The sequence below is a fragment of the Parathielavia appendiculata genome (assembly GCF_033297405.1).
Source record: "Parathielavia appendiculata strain CBS 731.68 unplaced genomic scaffold N657scaffold_20, whole genome shotgun sequence".
NCBI lineage: Eukaryota > Fungi > Ascomycota > Sordariomycetes > Sordariales > Chaetomiaceae > Parathielavia > Parathielavia appendiculata.
This window is the reverse complement of record NW_026944239.1, coordinates 116,839-132,716: the sequence shown is the minus strand read 5'-3', so window position 1 is coordinate 132,716 and position 15,878 is coordinate 116,839. Positions and strand designations below refer to the sequence as shown.

Here is a 15,878-nt window from a genome sequence, read left to right as displayed (position 1 = left end):
CAAAACTATCCTTTTGAGCTATGACCTCCAAGCGAATCCCATCCAGCTATCTACGCCATCCCCATCCAATGCATCCGCTATCCGTCCCCAAGACAGGAACGGAGGGCAAAAAGAGAGATTACAAGATGCTTATCGTACAGAACAAGGTATTACACCGCCCGTTCGCTCCCTGTGCTGAAACAAATGGACGAGCACCATCCACCAGAATCAGATCCTTCTTCCCTATCCTCTATGCGTCTCAGTCAGATATGTCTGAGCTAACTTTATTTCCAACCCAGCCTAACCTGACACCCCGCCCACGGCAGGGCACTCATTGCAGAACCACCCTGCAGCAAAACCCAAGACCTTGCAAACAAGGATCACGGCACGCTAAAGTCTGGCGTCGGCGGTCCGAGCATACTAGCAACCTGCTTCCTAACCAGCCCCTTCCCGCCAACCTTCCCTTGCTCCTTGGGCCTCGGCACGCCCTGAATCGCGCGGGGCTCCCGCATGAGAGCCGGGTCCAACCGCAGCGGGACGCGCGTGACAACGCTCCGGTAATCGCCCTGGAACTTTGCCGACGGCACGGGCACCGAGGCCGTGCGCCAGATGTGGTCCGTTGTGTCGGACAGGTACCCCGCCACCTTTGTTGCCGTGGCGCCCGCGTACCGCGTGCTGCTGGGCGCGTGGAAACCGCCTCCGTTCGGCGGGACGCCGTGGCTGGCGCGCAGCGTTGAGAGGCGCGAGAGGCCGGCCGAGAAAGTGGGTTTGCCGCGGGCCTTCTTGGCGAGTATGATCTCGTCGAAGAGGCGGATCGACGGGTCTGCGGCGGGCGTGCGCTCGCGTTCGTGGATAAATTCGTTGAATGCTGGGAAAAGTATGTTAGTGAATGGGATGGGAAACGACGGGATGCGGATTTGAAAAGATACTTACCTTGGGTTTCCCGCATCATGACGGCGTACTCCTGCTGATCATACGGCAGGCTGCGAATGAATCCATCCATATCGAAGGCATAAAGCTGCCCGTGGGACTTTTGCTCCCTCGTCGGCCGGCCGAGGTGCTTGCGATACGTGTACAGAAGGCTGGCTAGACAGCGGACGAATGCTGCTCGGACGCGGTCGGCGTGGAAAGCTTCGGGACACACAAGCGACACGAATCCCAGACATCGGTTGTGCGCCAGGCAGTCGCATCCGTTGCACTTGTAGAGGCCGTCCCCTTCCGAGCGCTCCTCACAGACGGTGCACATTGAATTGGCTTCAGCGACGGTCCAGTTAAAGCAGTGTCCTTCCACCCAAACGGTGTTCTCGGTATTCCGCACCGGCTGGACCATCATGTTGGGCATGATGGTTGATGCGGCAATGGTGGATTGGGCGTACGTGGAGGGCGCGTAGCCACCGAACGAGGACTGCGAATCGATAGAGATGGCGGATATCGACAGGTTCTGGCTGTGCCCATTTAGAAAGGGGAGGCTTGGCCGGTGCATTGGTGGATGGTGTTTATCCATGCCAAACGAAGAGCTGCGCCTAGACTTCTCGTCAAAGTGCCCCGAACGCTTCTCGCGGAGGGTCTGGGCGAACCCGGAATCACTGCGTGACACGGGCGTCGTGGGCATGGGTGGGAAGTGCATCGACACAGGCGACACGGACGACGGGGGGCTACCTCTGCTTGACTTGCTGGTCGGCGGCCGCTCAAGCTTTGTGGTGTCGATCTTGGCCTTCGCGAAGGCGTTAAGAAGAGGAGTGCGCATCGAGCTGGCTGGATCTGGCTCGCCAAACGTGGACGAGTTCTGCGTCACCCACTTGCCCAAAGAGCTCTTCACCGGGGTCGGATTGAAGATCGCCTCATTTTCGGCCGAAAACGCATCATACGGGAACGCTTCAACCGCGTACGGAGGGGGCCCGGCAGTGACGCCGTACCGCAACCGGTGAGGCGCAGCTACCTGCAGCAGGGAGAGGAGCTTTCGCCGGTGTTGCCGTGGTAGGCTGACCGGAGATGTCGATGCGTCAATGGCATCCTTGTCTAGGTCGACGAGGACGTAGTCGTCTTCAGGAAGGTCGATCTTCTCGTACCGTCTCTCCACCCCTACGATATACGGGCAGGGTGCCTCGAGGGCAGAAATGAGTCGCGCCGGCAGCACAGGGATGAAAATGCTCGCCCATTTTAAGGGATAAAGAAGGCTGGCCAACGCATGGCAAGCAAGGTGCAACATGCCGGTGTGTGACGAGAGGAAGATGATGCGGGCTTCGGACATGGCGTACTCGAATAGGAGGACAATGTTCTCCAGTGAGAGGCATCGAAAAAGGGCGTAGAGGTCGATGCTGCGCGATCCAGGAATCTCGTTGACCGCCTCCTTTCGTGCGTACAGCCGCAGCTCCCGCACGCCCAACTCAACCTGGGTTAGAGAGCTTAGGGGGCTGAATGCCTCGGTGCAGAGGTTGACGACGTAGCGCTCCAGTGGTTGCCAGCGCCCAACCTTCGGAGAGCTTGGGGGGATCCGCAAAACCGCGCCGTCGGTCATGGGCACGACAACTGCCCTGAGCCATTCCTTCCAGAAGCCCATCTTGGAAGGATCTCTGCCAAGGATGCCGAACGCCCGTGGCGTCCAGAGGCCCGTCTCGCCGGCTGTGAGACCGTCAATTTTGGATGCCGCGCCGTGTCTCAACGGCCTTAGCATCTCTGTCATGAGCGCGATCTTCTCCTCCACCGAACTGATCTGCTCGTCGAGTGATTCTCTGGCCGCCGAGCCCGAAGGTACGGTTCCGAGTTTCGCCAGCAGCTGGGAGAGATGTGCCCGCTCGGCAGCCAGGCGAACGCCCAGACTGGCGGCAAGCTCCCTTTCCTCGTTACTCATGTGCCTCTGCCGCCATATCTCGCAACGTTTCTCGACCTCCTCGGCCACCTCGGCATTCAGCGCGGTCCAAACGATGACGGTGATGCCGTAGATCTTGGAATTATCGTCCGAGGTCATGGTGAACCCGTGCCATGTCGTCCGTGGACGCTCGTCCGAGGACACGATCTGAATGTCGTTGGGAAAGGCGAACATGGGGACGTAGTCTGGGAACTTGCCTCTCCTCGCCAGCTCGTCCGCCGAGGCATCTCGTTGAGGGTATCTGTCGAGCAACACGGGCTCGAATCGCCTCTTCAGGGGATGCATGTCGGGGTCCAGGTTCAACGGCTCGGGAGGGGGGATGACCGAGTTGTAGTTGCTGAGGCGCTTTGCGGTGCGAACCGAAGCTGGATAACGCAGGTCAGTACTGGGAATCAACGTGTCGGCCGTCTGTTCCAACATACCCGCTCTTGGGGGCATGGGCTGCTTCCGCACGCTGCTCATATCCCTAAAACTCATCTTGCGGCGGATGCTGCCGCGGATGCTCCTAAGAGGGCTCTTCCTCCCGCTCGCGTCGACATCTTCGGCCTTTAGCTTCTCGGTTCTTGGGTTGACCATTGGTGGCCTCGACTGGATCTTCGCGCCAGCGCTGAAGGTGAGATCGTCGAGAAAGTTCTCCCGCTCGGCAGCAAACTTGAGAAGAGCCTTGTCAAAGTCAAAGTCGGCCGGGAACCCATCAAACCCGATTCCTTCCCCTCCGCCGAAACCATTGGTATTGGAAGCGCCAAAGTTTGGAGGCGGTATTGGCCGGATGGTGGCGCTACTGCGGTTACTCCTAGTATTGCCGTCGACGTCCTCCAGCACCCTACCTTCGCCACCAGAAAGCGAGGGAGACATGGAGAGCTTAGAGATGGTGGAGAGACGGTTGGTCGAGCTTTGGCGGGAATGCCGAGCCGTGGCCCGCGATGGGCTCGCTATTGAGGTGTCGGTATCCTCTCCCTCGCCGTCCTCGACGATCGTATCGTCCAGCTGCTGGGGCTGCTGAGGTGCCGGGACATCGTCATAGGCGATGTGCTCTATCCCAGCAATCCAAAAGTAGTCCGCGAGCGGCGTGGAGTTATCCATGATCCCTCACTTTCCCCAGAACTGTTTTTCTCCTTACTTCCTCGTAATGTTCCTGTCGTCCCCGCCCGGCCGAGCTGCTGTCATCGGCCGATTTGTGTCGGTTCTCGGTATCGTAATCGAGTAGGAACCGTTGGCGTGCACTCTGGGGAGTGATGGTGACTTGGTGCAACTCGATTCAAGATTCAATGTCGGTGTCCAGAGACAAGGGATCTGGGCCGAGAACTTGCAAAAGCCACCGTAGCAGTACGTGCACAGATCCGCCCACTGCACCGATTTGGAAACAATATTGGATGAAATGTGATCGGGTCTCAGGATGTGCGGGTAGACTTCGGGAGGCGAGGGGGCTTTTGAAGCAGATCAGGAGCGGGCCACGAGGACTTGGTAAGTGAGCCACCTCCAGTCCGCGAAAATGGAACCACAAGCACCCAGTATTGCCAGGCTCTTGTCAACGGCTTCCCATCCAGGTGCCAATCTGGAGATGGGCTGGATATTTGGTGCTGGTTTGCACCTGTTCGGAGGGCTTCGTGGACAACTTTTTCTGCGTCTTCAGGTTCGTTCCTGAAAGGGTACGAATATCTTTTGGGCCTAACTACGACCCCTGCTCTGAGCTGCGGCATGCCCCTGCATTGGGGTATTAATTTAGCCCCACTGCTGGCCATATCTCCATCGTATCACAAGCCCCCACACACTGGGCCCTTCGCTTTGCTCATCCCAGGTTTCACACGGTTTGAAAGCTGCCCAGGTGGTTAACGTTAGACCGTCCAGAGTGTGTGTGGCTCTTAATAATTATGCTAAGCCGTCAAAGAAAACAACTCCAGCCAAGCTGTAGCTCCAACAGCAGGCACATCCACTCTGCACGCACTTTAATCTCTTCCATTCGGGCGGCATCCTCCCAACACGAGGCACTTTCGAGGTGGACTCATGGAGGGTCTGGGGATGAGAAGCATCCATGTTCACTCCAATCTGCCCGAAACAGACCACGCTTGCCGATCGCATGCACACCAGACAGCCAGAAAGCGGGACCACCAACAGCATCTCGGGGACCCATCTTCCACCAGGAACATGCATGTTTCCGGTGGGTTCTTCCCAGGAGCCCCACGATTTACGCGTTACATACGTGTGGGCTCTTTTGATCTAGTTGACGCTGTTCTGTCCAGAGACATTGTCCAACGCCGTCATTGGAAAGCCAGCCACTGCAGACTACCATCCTATCTTGGGTGTGTGATGGCTGCACCTACGGATGTACACAGCTGGATAAATCATGGTTGGCCTGGGCAAATTCTCCTTCTGCAGCGACAAGCTGTGTTAGGTACCTCCGTAAGTGGCACTGAAGCAATCGATCCAAAAGTCGTCCCCGGAAAGCTGCAGGGGCTTGTTTCTTTTTCCACGATCTGAGTTAGACGCCACATGGCAGTTCCTACGTCGTCTGCTGGCGACAACACCGAGATTCCAAACAGGGCAAGATGGTCGCTGATCAGCTTTTCACTCACCGCAGCGCTTCTGATTCAAAATAGTTGGGCGTGGACAAGCGGAGATGTCAGCATCTCAGTAGCATGAACCTGCCTGGCCTCTCCTCTTCTTGAGTTGAGGCAAGTAAGTCCCATGTTCCACGGCAGCAAGCAGCACCACCCGGAACGAGGTTGATGGCGATAGGCGTCGAGATGCTGCCAGCATTCCTGCAGCTGCCGCCGATTCCAGCTTGCCGTTTCCATCGGGCGGCAGGCAAGTCCGACAACCCCGTTGACGGTAGGATTTTGCTGTTACACTGCAGAGTTCCTTCACCGATCAGCCCCTACACGGACGCGTGAGATGCAGCCATCCTTGGCAAAACCAGGGGTTCAGATGCTGCGACATGGGGAGAAGCATCCCCAGGTGTACGGATCCGTAGACCCCTAGAGATTTGCTCGTTCCCACAGAAGGCTGACCGCGACATATGTACTGGTACACTATGAAGTTTGCCCCCCTTTGCGACTGAAACTGTCTACTGTGTTACATGGGTAAGAATTTCGCATGACGGTTGATCAGTCGTCAATTGACATCGAGCCTGTAGCCGGTTCATCGGTGGCGAACCACCAATCCGAGCATCATTTCTGGGAAGCGTCCCGAACAGGCAACTCTCCGGTTGTTAGTCGATCCATCAACAAACAACAGGTTGCAACAGTGAGAAAGGAACTTCAGAGGCACGTGTGCCTCAAAGCCAGTGGGGATAAGGGCTGCCTTTTTCACCTGTCATAAACAACTCAAGCCACGCTTTTGAGAGACCTGACGAGGCACAACAGCGGCAGGACCCTGGAGAAAGCATCATATCTGCCCAGACGGCACGAGAGGCTCGAAGCCGCCGGTCCGTTTGATCACAGACACGGCCACGGGAAGGATCTTCCGGCAACCAGGTTCACGCTGCCGCGCTGACTCTGTCTTCAAATATGCTTATATCAAATCGAGCCAAGCTCACTCCGTTTGGTGCTCTTCCTTACCCGTCGCAGCTGGATCAGCTAAGGCGCTGCTTGCTCCGCTTTGAACGGCACGGGTATGTAGCGAGCCATCTAGACAGATAGACGCTAGCACACGTAAACATGTACATTCAACACTGCTGTTGCTGGTTTGGCTGTTAGCGCGGAACCTTTTTTTCCTTTTCCTTGGATTTTATTTTCCCTTCATGTCCAAATCCCAGTAGTACCCTCTGTGTACCACGCTAACAAACAACCTGGAAACTAGGGCTGGATTGTAGTCGAACGACTGAATTACTGGGACGGGCTCAGAAACCAGACTAAGGTCTCTGTGACCTGCGCACAAGGCCTGATTCCTTACAGTCTAGGTATGTCTGAAACCTGTGGTCCTGAAGAAGAAAAAAAACGGCCTTACCAGCCAGCTACAATGGTTCCAGGTTTCAACACCAACATATAACGACTTCTAGAATAACAATTCAATGAAGAACATCACGTTGCGGTGTTCTACATCCATAACGACCCAGCTTCGATGCCTTGGTATTCATTTTTCCTCTTCATCTCCTAGTTATAACATCGGGCCAAGGAATATTATAACCAATCTCGGCAAACCTGCTCTGTTTCCGACATCAGGAAACTATTCTCAGTCCCCAGCCCCAATATATTGCTGCTTCAAGCTAAAAGATTGCGCAAGCTAGATCCCTTACTCTGACTGCAAACTCCCCCCTCAACTCCTTTCTTTCGGCTTGACAAACCGCGTTCCCAGTTTCCCTGTCGACAAAAACCCCCTATTCCCCATTTCACTCCGCCAGCCAATCTGCAGAATCCCAAAGACCAGGCGGCCCTCTACCTCCACCGCCGTTCCCTTCTCTTCCTCCTCAATAACAAAACAGACCTGCTCCGTCTCCCCCGGCTGCAGCACCGGCCTCTTCCTCCCCCTTGCCCATCCCCCACCATCACCATCACCATCACCACCACCGTCAGAATCCCAATTATTACAATCCTCATACCCCAGTCCCTTCTCCAGCTCCAACCCAACGCTCTCCAGCAGCACCCCCTCCTCGCTACAGTTCTCCAGCTGCGCCTCCAGCACCCACCGCCGCTGGCCCCTGTCTCCCACAGGCAGCGCGCCGGGCTTGGTGCGCACGATGAGCGACGCCTTGCAGATGAACTGGTACAGCTTGCGGAACGTGCGCGTCCGGCCCGACAGCGAGCTCGCCTCGTAGTACGACACCGTCACGGCCAGTACGTGGTTCCCTTCCTCCTTGAGGTCGAACGAGAGAATCTTTTGAAGGGAGGTGCCGGGCTCGAGGTCCACGCCACTGTCGCTGCTGTTGCCGTCGTGTGCTGTGTTTTCGGCTGGGGTGGAGGGGAGCAGGGACACTTTGATGGGTGTCCCGGAGGAAGGGGTCTTCATCTCTGCTTCGATGCGCACATCGCGGATCGTCTTGGCAGCCGCGGTTGCTGCCGCTGCGGGCGGTGGTGGTATTCGCCCTTCGGCGGTTATGGACGGCGGAGGAATGTCGTGGTTCGCGCAGAGAGTGCAACTGAAGGTCTCGCCTACATACGCCGAGCCGAAGGACGGGGGTAGGTTGAGGATGGGGCTTAGGACGAAGGGAGCTGGGTTTGTCGGTGGGGCGCTGGCAGAGCCATTGGAACTGTAGGCGAGGGAGGCCGGTATAGGCGGAGGATGAGATGTTGCGGAGAATGGCGGTTGGAGGGGGTATTGGGCGACGAGGGATGGCCGGGACAGTCTGGTTGATAGATAAGAATCAGTTGTTGACTTGACAAACGGCCGGGTTATTACTTACCGCAGAACTTTAAGAGACACCGAGTGCGGTTCTTTGGCCGTCTCATGGGATGGGTATCGTTGGTGGCTCATTGTTGCAGGCGGGAATGTTGGTGCGATGGCGTTTTGCGGGGCACTGAATCGGGAGTTCCAACACCAGCCCCACATACGCTACAGCAGCAGTGCGGAGTTGCCTTTTGGCTCGACCGTTCCGATCTGGATGGAGCCTGAGATTGATGGCATGGTTCATGGCATCACTCCACAACACCATCATCCAAGTAGTCTCAGATCACGACAGTCCTCAGCTTCGGCGCCACTCAGTGTGCTGACTGACATTTTCAAGGGTGAATAATGATATTGCAATGCGATATACCTAAAGCTGTCACGAATCCTAGGAGATGAGTACTCCGAAGTTAATCAAGTATGGATGATGCCGATCAATTATCTGGCTCGTGTATAAGTGACTACGAGTGTTATTACTGGAAGGGTATATACAAGGTATAGCCGACCGTACCCGAGACAAACCCGCACCTCAGCTATACTGTGTAAGGCTTAGCACAGGACGTCCCTACATGCCTGCAAGAATCCGCCCTCGCTACCTTAATAATCAACAACAACAACAACACTGTCCTTGCCCGTCATCCACTTTGCTACCAACACCCTCCTAATCTCCAGACTGAGCGCATTCCACGCCACTGCCAACAATGGATTGACCTCGAGATTATTGATGCAGGTCGTTAGCTCAGTGGCGCTAAGCTCCTTTGCGAACCGCTTCCGAATGTCCATAGCCGCGGAAACGGCGTACTGCGCCAGAAGCTTCCGAGCACTGGCAGCTAGTACAGCAGCAGCATCTTGGATGGCGTCTTGGATGGTGTACGGTATCATGACGCTCTCGTTCTCGTTCTTTCCGACGAGTATGTCTCCTCGGTCGTCTGCTTACGGAATGTGCGGCTTTCTGTCAATCCAGGTAGGCTTCGATCGTTCTCTTCAGCTCGACCGTTTAACATCGTTGACGGAAGCGGTGGAATGAGGACGTCATGGTCCGGGAGACTGTCAATCCGAATTCGGACAAGGTCTTCGGAGCATTGTTCTTCCACTGTCTGCGAGGCCATCGCCAGTGACCTTTCTGGGTGAGCTTGATGACGGTTTCAAAGAGGGATCTCGTGTGCTCTGTTGCACATAATAACAGCAGTTCGAGCAGCTGCAAGGAAAGTTGAGTCCTGGGATGGGTTGGGTCCGAATTGAAATTGGTAGATGGGAAGATGATGCTCTAGGGAGTGCGAAGACGAAATATAATGACCGACAGAATCGGTCCACAAATCACCATATACGCTAGAGTAGTACATGACGAAGGTTGGAGTCAGAATGACGCGTCTCGAGCGCATGCTCGAAGTGCTTTGACAGAGGGCCCTGAACGCAGCAAGGCAGGGCAATGATTAGACGGGTTACGTTGGAGGAACTGGCCCAGTTCCAGGACGATCGTGCTGGCTGGAGTCATGTCATTGGCCTTAACCAGATAGTCTTCCGAGCAACCGCATGATGGGCCAGGACTCAGTGCTCATGAGTGGGTACGGACAGGCCGAATTGACTTCGTCGACGACGGGTTTCTCGTTCCGCAAAACCAAAAGCCATATTTGACATCAAATCTGACATTGAGGCGATGAATTGATACCTATCTATTTAATAACCGCGCCACTCTACGAACCTAAATCTGTAGGCTCACGCTGGGCACTTCCCTAAGTTAACTGTCAAAGGAAGGTAAATGCTGACCGAAGCATGACGTATGAAGATTCTTCCAGATTTCACACTGCGCTCAACGAAACCAGGACCAGAGGTCTGCCTAAAAGCAGTGTCTACTTTGGGTTACCAGTGAGCATTGTCGATACTTGGCCACACTCACACTAAGCCAACGCAACCCGATGTGCCGCGTCCCTATCTGTCTCCCAATCCTAAGCCGTGCTCCAGGGGTGACCAGGATTACGCTCCTCTGTAGGCAAAACTAGAGCCCAGGCGGCGGAGGCACCTAACAAAACTGTTAACGACGAGATCTGTATATCCCAGAGACCAAACATACCGCACTATAACCACCCGCACCCGGCGGTCCAGGCGGAGGCGGCGGAGGTGGTGCCGCAGACGGCGGAGGCGGAGGCGGTGCAGCCTCGCTCGGAGGCGGAGGAGGAGGCGATGCCGAGGTCCCCAAAGCTCCCGGAGCACCAGCAGTGGCGGCGGCCTGACCAGTTTGAGCAGCTGCCCACTGCTGGTACATCTGAACATAGGCCGCGTAGCCCCCGTAGGCCGCATAGGGATCGGTGCCGTAATACTGGGCATACTGAGCGGCGTAGTCGGCGGCCGACGTCGGAGTGTTAGTCGATGCCGGCGGCGTGACCGATGCGCTGGCTCCAGGCGCGGGGGAGTTGGTGTAGCTGTGGCTGTTGTTTTGATGATGGCTATCTCTGTTGTAGCCGTGGTACGAGTCGCCACCACCCCGGCCACCATAGCCGCCGCCGCCACCACCGTAGCTACGGGGCGGGCGGCTCTTAAACTCCTCATACTGCTCCCTAACGTTGGCCAGGAGATCCTCGCAGAGCTCCTTGGCTTTCTCTACCATTTTGGGATCAGGTCCCCTGTGGCTGTTAACAAAACCCAAGACAGACCGGGAAAGCCATACTTACGCAACGTGCAGAAACATGTCCTCATCGCTCTCCCGACCCGTAGAAGCCTCCATGTAGCCAGAGCCGCGGCCTTTGATCTGCACACGACAGCCGGTTTCCTGCTGGATATGCTTGACGTAGGCGCCACCGTGGCCGACGACCTGAGCACGGAGGTTGAACCCCGGAACCGGCTCAAGACCAATCGGAATTTTCTCCTCGGGCCATTTACGCTGTTCACGGTTAGGGATCGGTCATGGGGGAGATACCAGCCCATCACTTACTCGACCAAACTCATCGCGTTCCACAGGCGCCTGCTCCTGATCTCTACGCCGGAAACGGCGTTCATCGACAAGCTGGGGAAGCTCCTGCTTCATCAGTTCCTCAATTTTGGCCACAGCTTTCTCCAAGCCTTCCTTTGTCGTGCTGGTGACATGGAGATACAGCGGCGGGTTCTGCCAAAGACAGTCAGCGTGATCCTTGGTGTGCGTGAGCATGTAACATACCGAGGGGGTCGCCATGTTCTTGTCCGGGTAGTAGCTTCCACGCGTAGTAACATCTTTTGAGATTCAACTAGTCAATCGGCGTTCTCAAAACAGCAGTTGAAGGTTCAAGGTGGCCGTACCAGCACCGGTTTCTTCTTTGATCTAGATCAGGCAGCCGAGGTCAGCAGATGCAAACGAGGGTGTGCTTGTGCGAGCTATCATGCTTCAAGTAAGCAAGACTGTCCCGCACAAGAGCGTCATGGAAGAGCAGCCATAAGCATGGCAAGGAGCTGATGACAGATCAGTGTGATGACCAAGGAGTAATTTACCATTCTCTGGGTCGAGCCCTTTGTCAGGAGGTATCGGTTGCGCAGATCGTTGACTTCAATATCCTTGATGTAGTCGCCATCTGCGATGTACATCTCCCCATTGATAGTGCTCGTGCCGGGGCCGGAAGCAGCATTACTGCTTGAGACGGAGCTCGATCGGACTGGGGGAACATCGACGTGCTGGATGCCTTTGCGAGCCTGAAGTTGAGCATTGATACGTGCAGCAGCAGCGGCTAAAGTCTACGGTTAGCGACAGAGAACAAGATTCCTTCGACAGCTGCATCGCAAGCGTGGAAGAGCCTACCGGCAGCTGCGGCGGGGTCGACAGAAGGGGACTTTGAGCCGGAAGGTGTGTCGCGCGACCGAGACAGAGGGCTACGTTCGCGGTCACGGGCAGAATCGGGCTTGCGAGCCGGGGGAGAACGAGAGCGGCGGTCAAAGCGGGACCGGCGAGGTTCCGGCTCGGTCTGGTCAAAGCGAGAGCGCTTCGCGCTGCGTCGCTCGGCGTCGTCCATTGCGCTACAAATCCTCGGCGTCAACGATTGTCGCAGGATGGGTCGATAAGCTGAGGTCAATCAAGAGTATTTAAAATCAGCACGATTGTCGCGATGACTGTTGTTGCAGAGAAGACGAACGCCACAAAGAAGTGCTGCCAGTTTCCGAGGTTTCGACGGGAAACATTCCGTGACAGCCTGGAACTCGAAAACTTGAAACGCACAAGGCTGACATTTGTTGTGGAACCCAGCAGACACTGTGCGCGCAGTCCGCATTGGCCAGTAAATGCACTGCGCCATGTCCCATCCGCAGGTTGAGTCGGAATTCGCAAAAACATATTCTCCATTCACCGGCTCTGATTGGATGGTAATGCTGTAAGAGCCCACCCATTTCCCCCGGGCTCGGAGCTGGGCCTGGACCAAGCTCAGTGAATTGGCCAATGCAAGTTCGCCTCTCCACAACTTCGGTTGTGACGAGGATTGACCGAAACGGCCACAGCACTTTTTATTTATTGCCTTCTCTCCCTCCCCAGATTGGGGTGACTCACTCTGGAAACTATAAAGCTCCAAGGCTTGGAGATCGGCTCAATTGAAATCGAGCTTGGGACGACATCTTCCTTAGCAGACAGGCCCGCCGGCCTCGCAATTGACTCGAGAAGATGGCATCTCGCAGCCTCTTCGCCTCCTCGCCGGCATGGCGCAGGATTGCGCCTCAGGCTCGGGATGTCCCCCGCCTGGCGCCCTTGATTACCTCCCGATACAGCTCTACCAGCTCGACCTCGGCTATCGCCTACAAGGCCATCCGCCGCCGGCAAGCTCCGCTGCCCCTCGACCAGCCGCCGTCGTGGTCCGCTCAAGCCGCTGTCTCCAACATTCTCTACGAGACCCCTACGCCATCCGCCGCCCCTCCCAAGCGCCATGTCCTCAACTGCCTCGTCCAGAACGAGCCCGGTGTGCTGTCGCGTGTCTCCGGTATCCTGGCCGCCCGCGGCTTCAACATCGACTCGCTCGTCGTTTGCAGCACCGAGGTGGAGGATCTCTCGCGTATGACTATCGTGCTCACGGGCCAGGATGGCGTCGTTGAGCAGGCACGACGGCAGCTGGAGGATTTGGTCCCTGTGTGGGCCGTCCTGGACTACACCAACGCTCCCCTCGTGCAGCGCGAGCTGCTCTTGGCCAAGATCAACATTCTTGGGCCCGAGTACTTTGAGGAGCTGCTTGCTCACCACCGCGAGATGACGGCCGATGGCCCCGAGGCGGAGGGCAACGGCCACGAGGTCGCCGAGAACACCCTGGCGGACACAGCCAAGGACTTCCACCCCAGCCGGCTGGTTGCCAGCGAGGCACTGCGCCACAAGCATGAGCATCTGAAGAGCATCACCTATTTTGCTCACCAGTTTGGCGGGAAGGTTCTGGACATCAGCACTAACAGCTGCATTGTCGAGGTGTAAGTCAAGAGCCCAGCATGCCAAGCTTCCTGAGTCATATGCTAACTTGTGTGCGCAGGTCTGCCAAGCCATCCAGGATAGACTCTTTCCTCAAGCTCATCGCGCCTTTCGGCATCCTTGAGTCGGCTCGCACCGGTCTCATGGCTCTGCCTCGCTCTCCTCTGTATGGCCCTGACGAGGATACCCCGGTGAAGGAGGCCGACGAGGTTGTCGACGCCAGCCAGCTTCCCCCTGGCTAAACTGTGTTCTTCGTGGTTGAAGATTAGAAAGACATGGAGAATGAGATCATGTATCAGTGGGGGATTGTCTCTTGAGTGACAACAATATAACTGATCAATGTTTCGGATCCTTTTCAAAAAAAAAAAAAATCAAGACTATTTTGGTATCAGTGAACTTTTCTGTACCTTACACCCTGACACCACGCCTGCTTGATTAAAATAATGTAGCTGAAAATGCCAACGTTATGGCGGGTTTAAAGGATCTTGCCCTTGTTGACCACAAATGCCTCCAGAGCAGCTGGAGTGATATTAGCAGAGTCCTCCCTGGTAAGTAAGACCGGGCGAATACATACCAACAGCAGCCCAAAGCCTGTTCTCAGCTTCGGGGAAGACAAGCGACCTGGGGCCATAAAACACCGCGTCATCAACCTCCTCGGGATGCCTCGGCAGGCAGTGCATGAACTTCCAATCGGGCTTGGCACCACCGCGCTTGGCGAGCTCATTCGTGACCTGGTAGCCGGCAAACGCCTTCAGCCTCTTCTGCTTCTCGACCTCCTGGCCCATCGACACCCACGTGTCGGTCACCAGGATGTCTGCGTCCCTGACCGCCTCCTCGGGCACCGTCGTCTCAAACAGCCTGCCGGGCGTGGCGACGCCCTCCGCGGCCGCGAGAATCACTTTCCTCATCGCCTCGGGAATGCCGTACCCTTCGGGCGAAGCGACGGCAATGTCAACGCCCATCTTGACGCACCCGATCGCCAGGTCGAAGAGCACATTGTTGGAGTCGCCCACCCACGCCACCTTGAGCCCCTCCAGCCCCAGGCTCGACCCATCCGAGGGGGGCGGCTGCAAGCGCGAAGGGGAGAAGCTCTCGTGGATGGTCTGGAAGTCGGCAATGGTCTGCAGCGGGTGGAAGTCGCTTGACAGCGCGTTGATGACGGGCACGGAAGAGTGCGAGGCCAGGTCGGCGACTTCCTTGTGCGCGCCCACACGGGCGACCATGCACGAGGTCATGGACGAGATTACCACTGAGGTGTCGTAGAGGGATTCGTTTACCTGGGAGGTGAATTAGTGAATGGAGGAGATTGGGGAAGGAGGGGAAGTGGGTACGTACGCCCAACTGGATATCGTCCTTGCCCAGGAACATTGGGTGACCGCCCATCAATTGCACGGCTGCTTCTGTTGAGACACGGGTCCTGGTGCTGCGCTTACTGAACATCATGGCCACGGTCTTGCCCATCAGGGAGCCGTGGAGCGGTTTCGGAGGCTGCTCGCCGGCGGCGAAGGCGGCCTTGACGGCGGCCTTGTGCGACGAGGCATTGAGGACGAGCTTGGTAAACTCGGCTGGGCTGAGGTCGCTGATGGACAACAGATGCCTAGGTCCCGTGGTGCTGGAGATCGAACGAGTCTGGATATGAGCCATGGCGGATTTGACGGTGCGGCAAGCAGCGCGAGGAGACATAGCGGTGAAAACCGTGGAAAACAACTGGAAGCTGATTCAGGGAGGTCTTCTACGGCAGGACTCCCAGTTGGCTAAGTTGTCTTTATGTGTGCTCGGTTCCGGCCTTTCCAGACGAGAGAGTCGATAAGGTCAGGTTTTGGGATGAGATCTGGAGATTGTCAGGGCTTTGGTGTTTTGTAGCCATGGGACCGTGAGTCAGTCAACACAAGCTCTAAAAATTTCCACCTAATGTAACGAACGGCCTGGTCGATCTGCAAGTCAAGAAGCTTTTCTTATCAGTCAGCGCCTTGGTTTCCGTTTACTAGATACAGGTTTGGTTGGCAGTCATACATTCACTTCTGGGTAGACAGTCCGCTCTGACGCACAGCAATTACCCAACCCTATCACTCATGATCCAGGTGAGGCCGAAATCGCAATGTCCTCGACAGGCGGCCCTTGATTGTCGAATTGCCGTTCTGCTGGTGCTGGGATTTTGGCACTGTGAAAAGTGACAAATTCGTGTTGATCGATTGGTTTTGATTGTCCCCACTCTGGAACGGGCATCGACCGGGGATTCGGGAGCGTGTTCCTGACCTGGAGAGCGTGGGGTCCTGTCAGCCAATGAGAGTGACGTTCTCCCCTCTGATCAAA

At 56.3% G+C, this 15,878-nt stretch overlaps 7 protein-coding genes across 7 annotated transcripts; 1 reads left to right on the top strand and 6 right to left on the bottom strand.

Annotated features, from left to right (window-relative positions):
* Positions 1-359: 359 nt before the first annotated feature.
* On the bottom strand, positions 360-3,931 carry N657DRAFT_683999 (DENN-domain-containing protein; the record flags this gene model as incomplete). The annotated part of the gene is made up of 3 exons (XM_062796630.1): positions 360-847; positions 913-3,213; positions 3,271-3,931. 3 exons carry the CDS (start codon positions 3,929-3,931, stop codon positions 360-362), a joined length of 3,450 nt encoding a protein of 1,149 aa, XP_062643769.1.
* Positions 3,932-4,652: 721 nt separating this feature from the next.
* Positions 4,653-5,288, bottom strand: N657DRAFT_649571 (uncharacterized protein). Its single transcript, XM_062793754.1, has one exon. The coding sequence runs from the start codon at positions 4,964-4,966 to the stop codon at positions 4,718-4,720; it is 249 nt and encodes an 82-aa protein (XP_062643768.1). The 5' UTR covers positions 4,967-5,288; the 3' UTR covers positions 4,653-4,717.
* A 1,826-nt stretch (positions 5,289-7,114) lies between these two features.
* N657DRAFT_556759 (uncharacterized protein) lies at positions 7,115-8,257 on the bottom strand (the record flags this gene model as incomplete). Its single annotated transcript, XM_062787949.1, has 2 exons — positions 7,115-8,129; positions 8,187-8,257. Coding segments are annotated over 2 exons (1,086 nt in total), but the record flags the coding sequence as incomplete, so codon positions are not given.
* A 751-nt stretch (positions 8,258-9,008) lies between these two features.
* On the bottom strand, positions 9,009-9,822 carry N657DRAFT_649568 (uncharacterized protein). Its single transcript, XM_062793753.1, has one exon. The coding sequence runs from the start codon at positions 9,547-9,549 to the stop codon at positions 9,313-9,315; it is 237 nt and encodes a 78-aa protein (XP_062643766.1). The 5' UTR covers positions 9,550-9,822; the 3' UTR covers positions 9,009-9,312.
* Positions 9,823-10,739: 917 nt separating this feature from the next.
* On the bottom strand, positions 10,740-12,141 carry N657DRAFT_556394 (uncharacterized protein; the record flags this gene model as incomplete). The annotated part of the gene is made up of 7 exons (XM_062787942.1): positions 10,740-10,794; positions 10,837-11,045; positions 11,097-11,267; positions 11,319-11,371; positions 11,438-11,459; positions 11,627-11,859; positions 11,931-12,141. Coding segments are annotated over 7 exons (954 nt in total), but the record flags the coding sequence as incomplete, so codon positions are not given.
* A 638-nt stretch (positions 12,142-12,779) lies between these two features.
* On the top strand, positions 12,780-13,807 carry N657DRAFT_580604 (acetolactate synthase; the record flags this gene model as incomplete). Its single annotated transcript, XM_062789471.1, has 2 exons — positions 12,780-13,567; positions 13,627-13,807. 2 exons carry the CDS (start codon positions 12,780-12,782, stop codon positions 13,805-13,807), a joined length of 969 nt encoding a protein of 322 aa, XP_062643764.1.
* N657DRAFT_666378 (ornithine carbamoyltransferase) lies at positions 13,627-15,721 on the bottom strand. Its single transcript, XM_062795333.1, has 4 exons — positions 15,579-15,721; positions 14,901-15,514; positions 14,140-14,842; positions 13,627-14,084 (listed from the first exon to the last, which is right to left on the bottom strand). The coding sequence occupies exons 2-4, from the start codon at positions 15,246-15,248 to the stop codon at positions 14,041-14,043; spliced, it is 1,095 nt and encodes a 364-aa protein (XP_062643763.1). The 5' UTR covers positions 15,249-15,514; positions 15,579-15,721; the 3' UTR covers positions 13,627-14,040.
* Positions 15,722-15,878: the final 157 nt, after the last annotated feature.

Coding starts and splice junctions, on each gene's coding strand:
- N657DRAFT_649571 (XM_062793754.1), bottom strand. CDS start 4,966: ATGCTGTTGGTGGTCCCGCTTTCTGGCTGTCTGGTGTGCATGCGATCG.
- N657DRAFT_649568 (XM_062793753.1), bottom strand. CDS start 9,549: ATGCGCTCGAGACGCGTCATTCTGACTCCAACCTTCGTCATGTACTAC.
- N657DRAFT_666378 (XM_062795333.1), bottom strand. CDS start 15,248: ATGTCTCCTCGCGCTGCTTGCCGCACCGTCAAATCCGCCATGGCTCAT. Junction 14,843..14,900: donor AGGACGATATCCAGTTGGGC/GTACGTACCCAC, acceptor TTCACCTCCCAG/GTAAACGAATCCCTCTACGA. Junction 14,085..14,139: donor CAGGCTTTGGGCTGCTGTTG/GTATGTATTCGC, acceptor ATATCACTCCAG/CTGCTCTGGAGGCATTTGTG.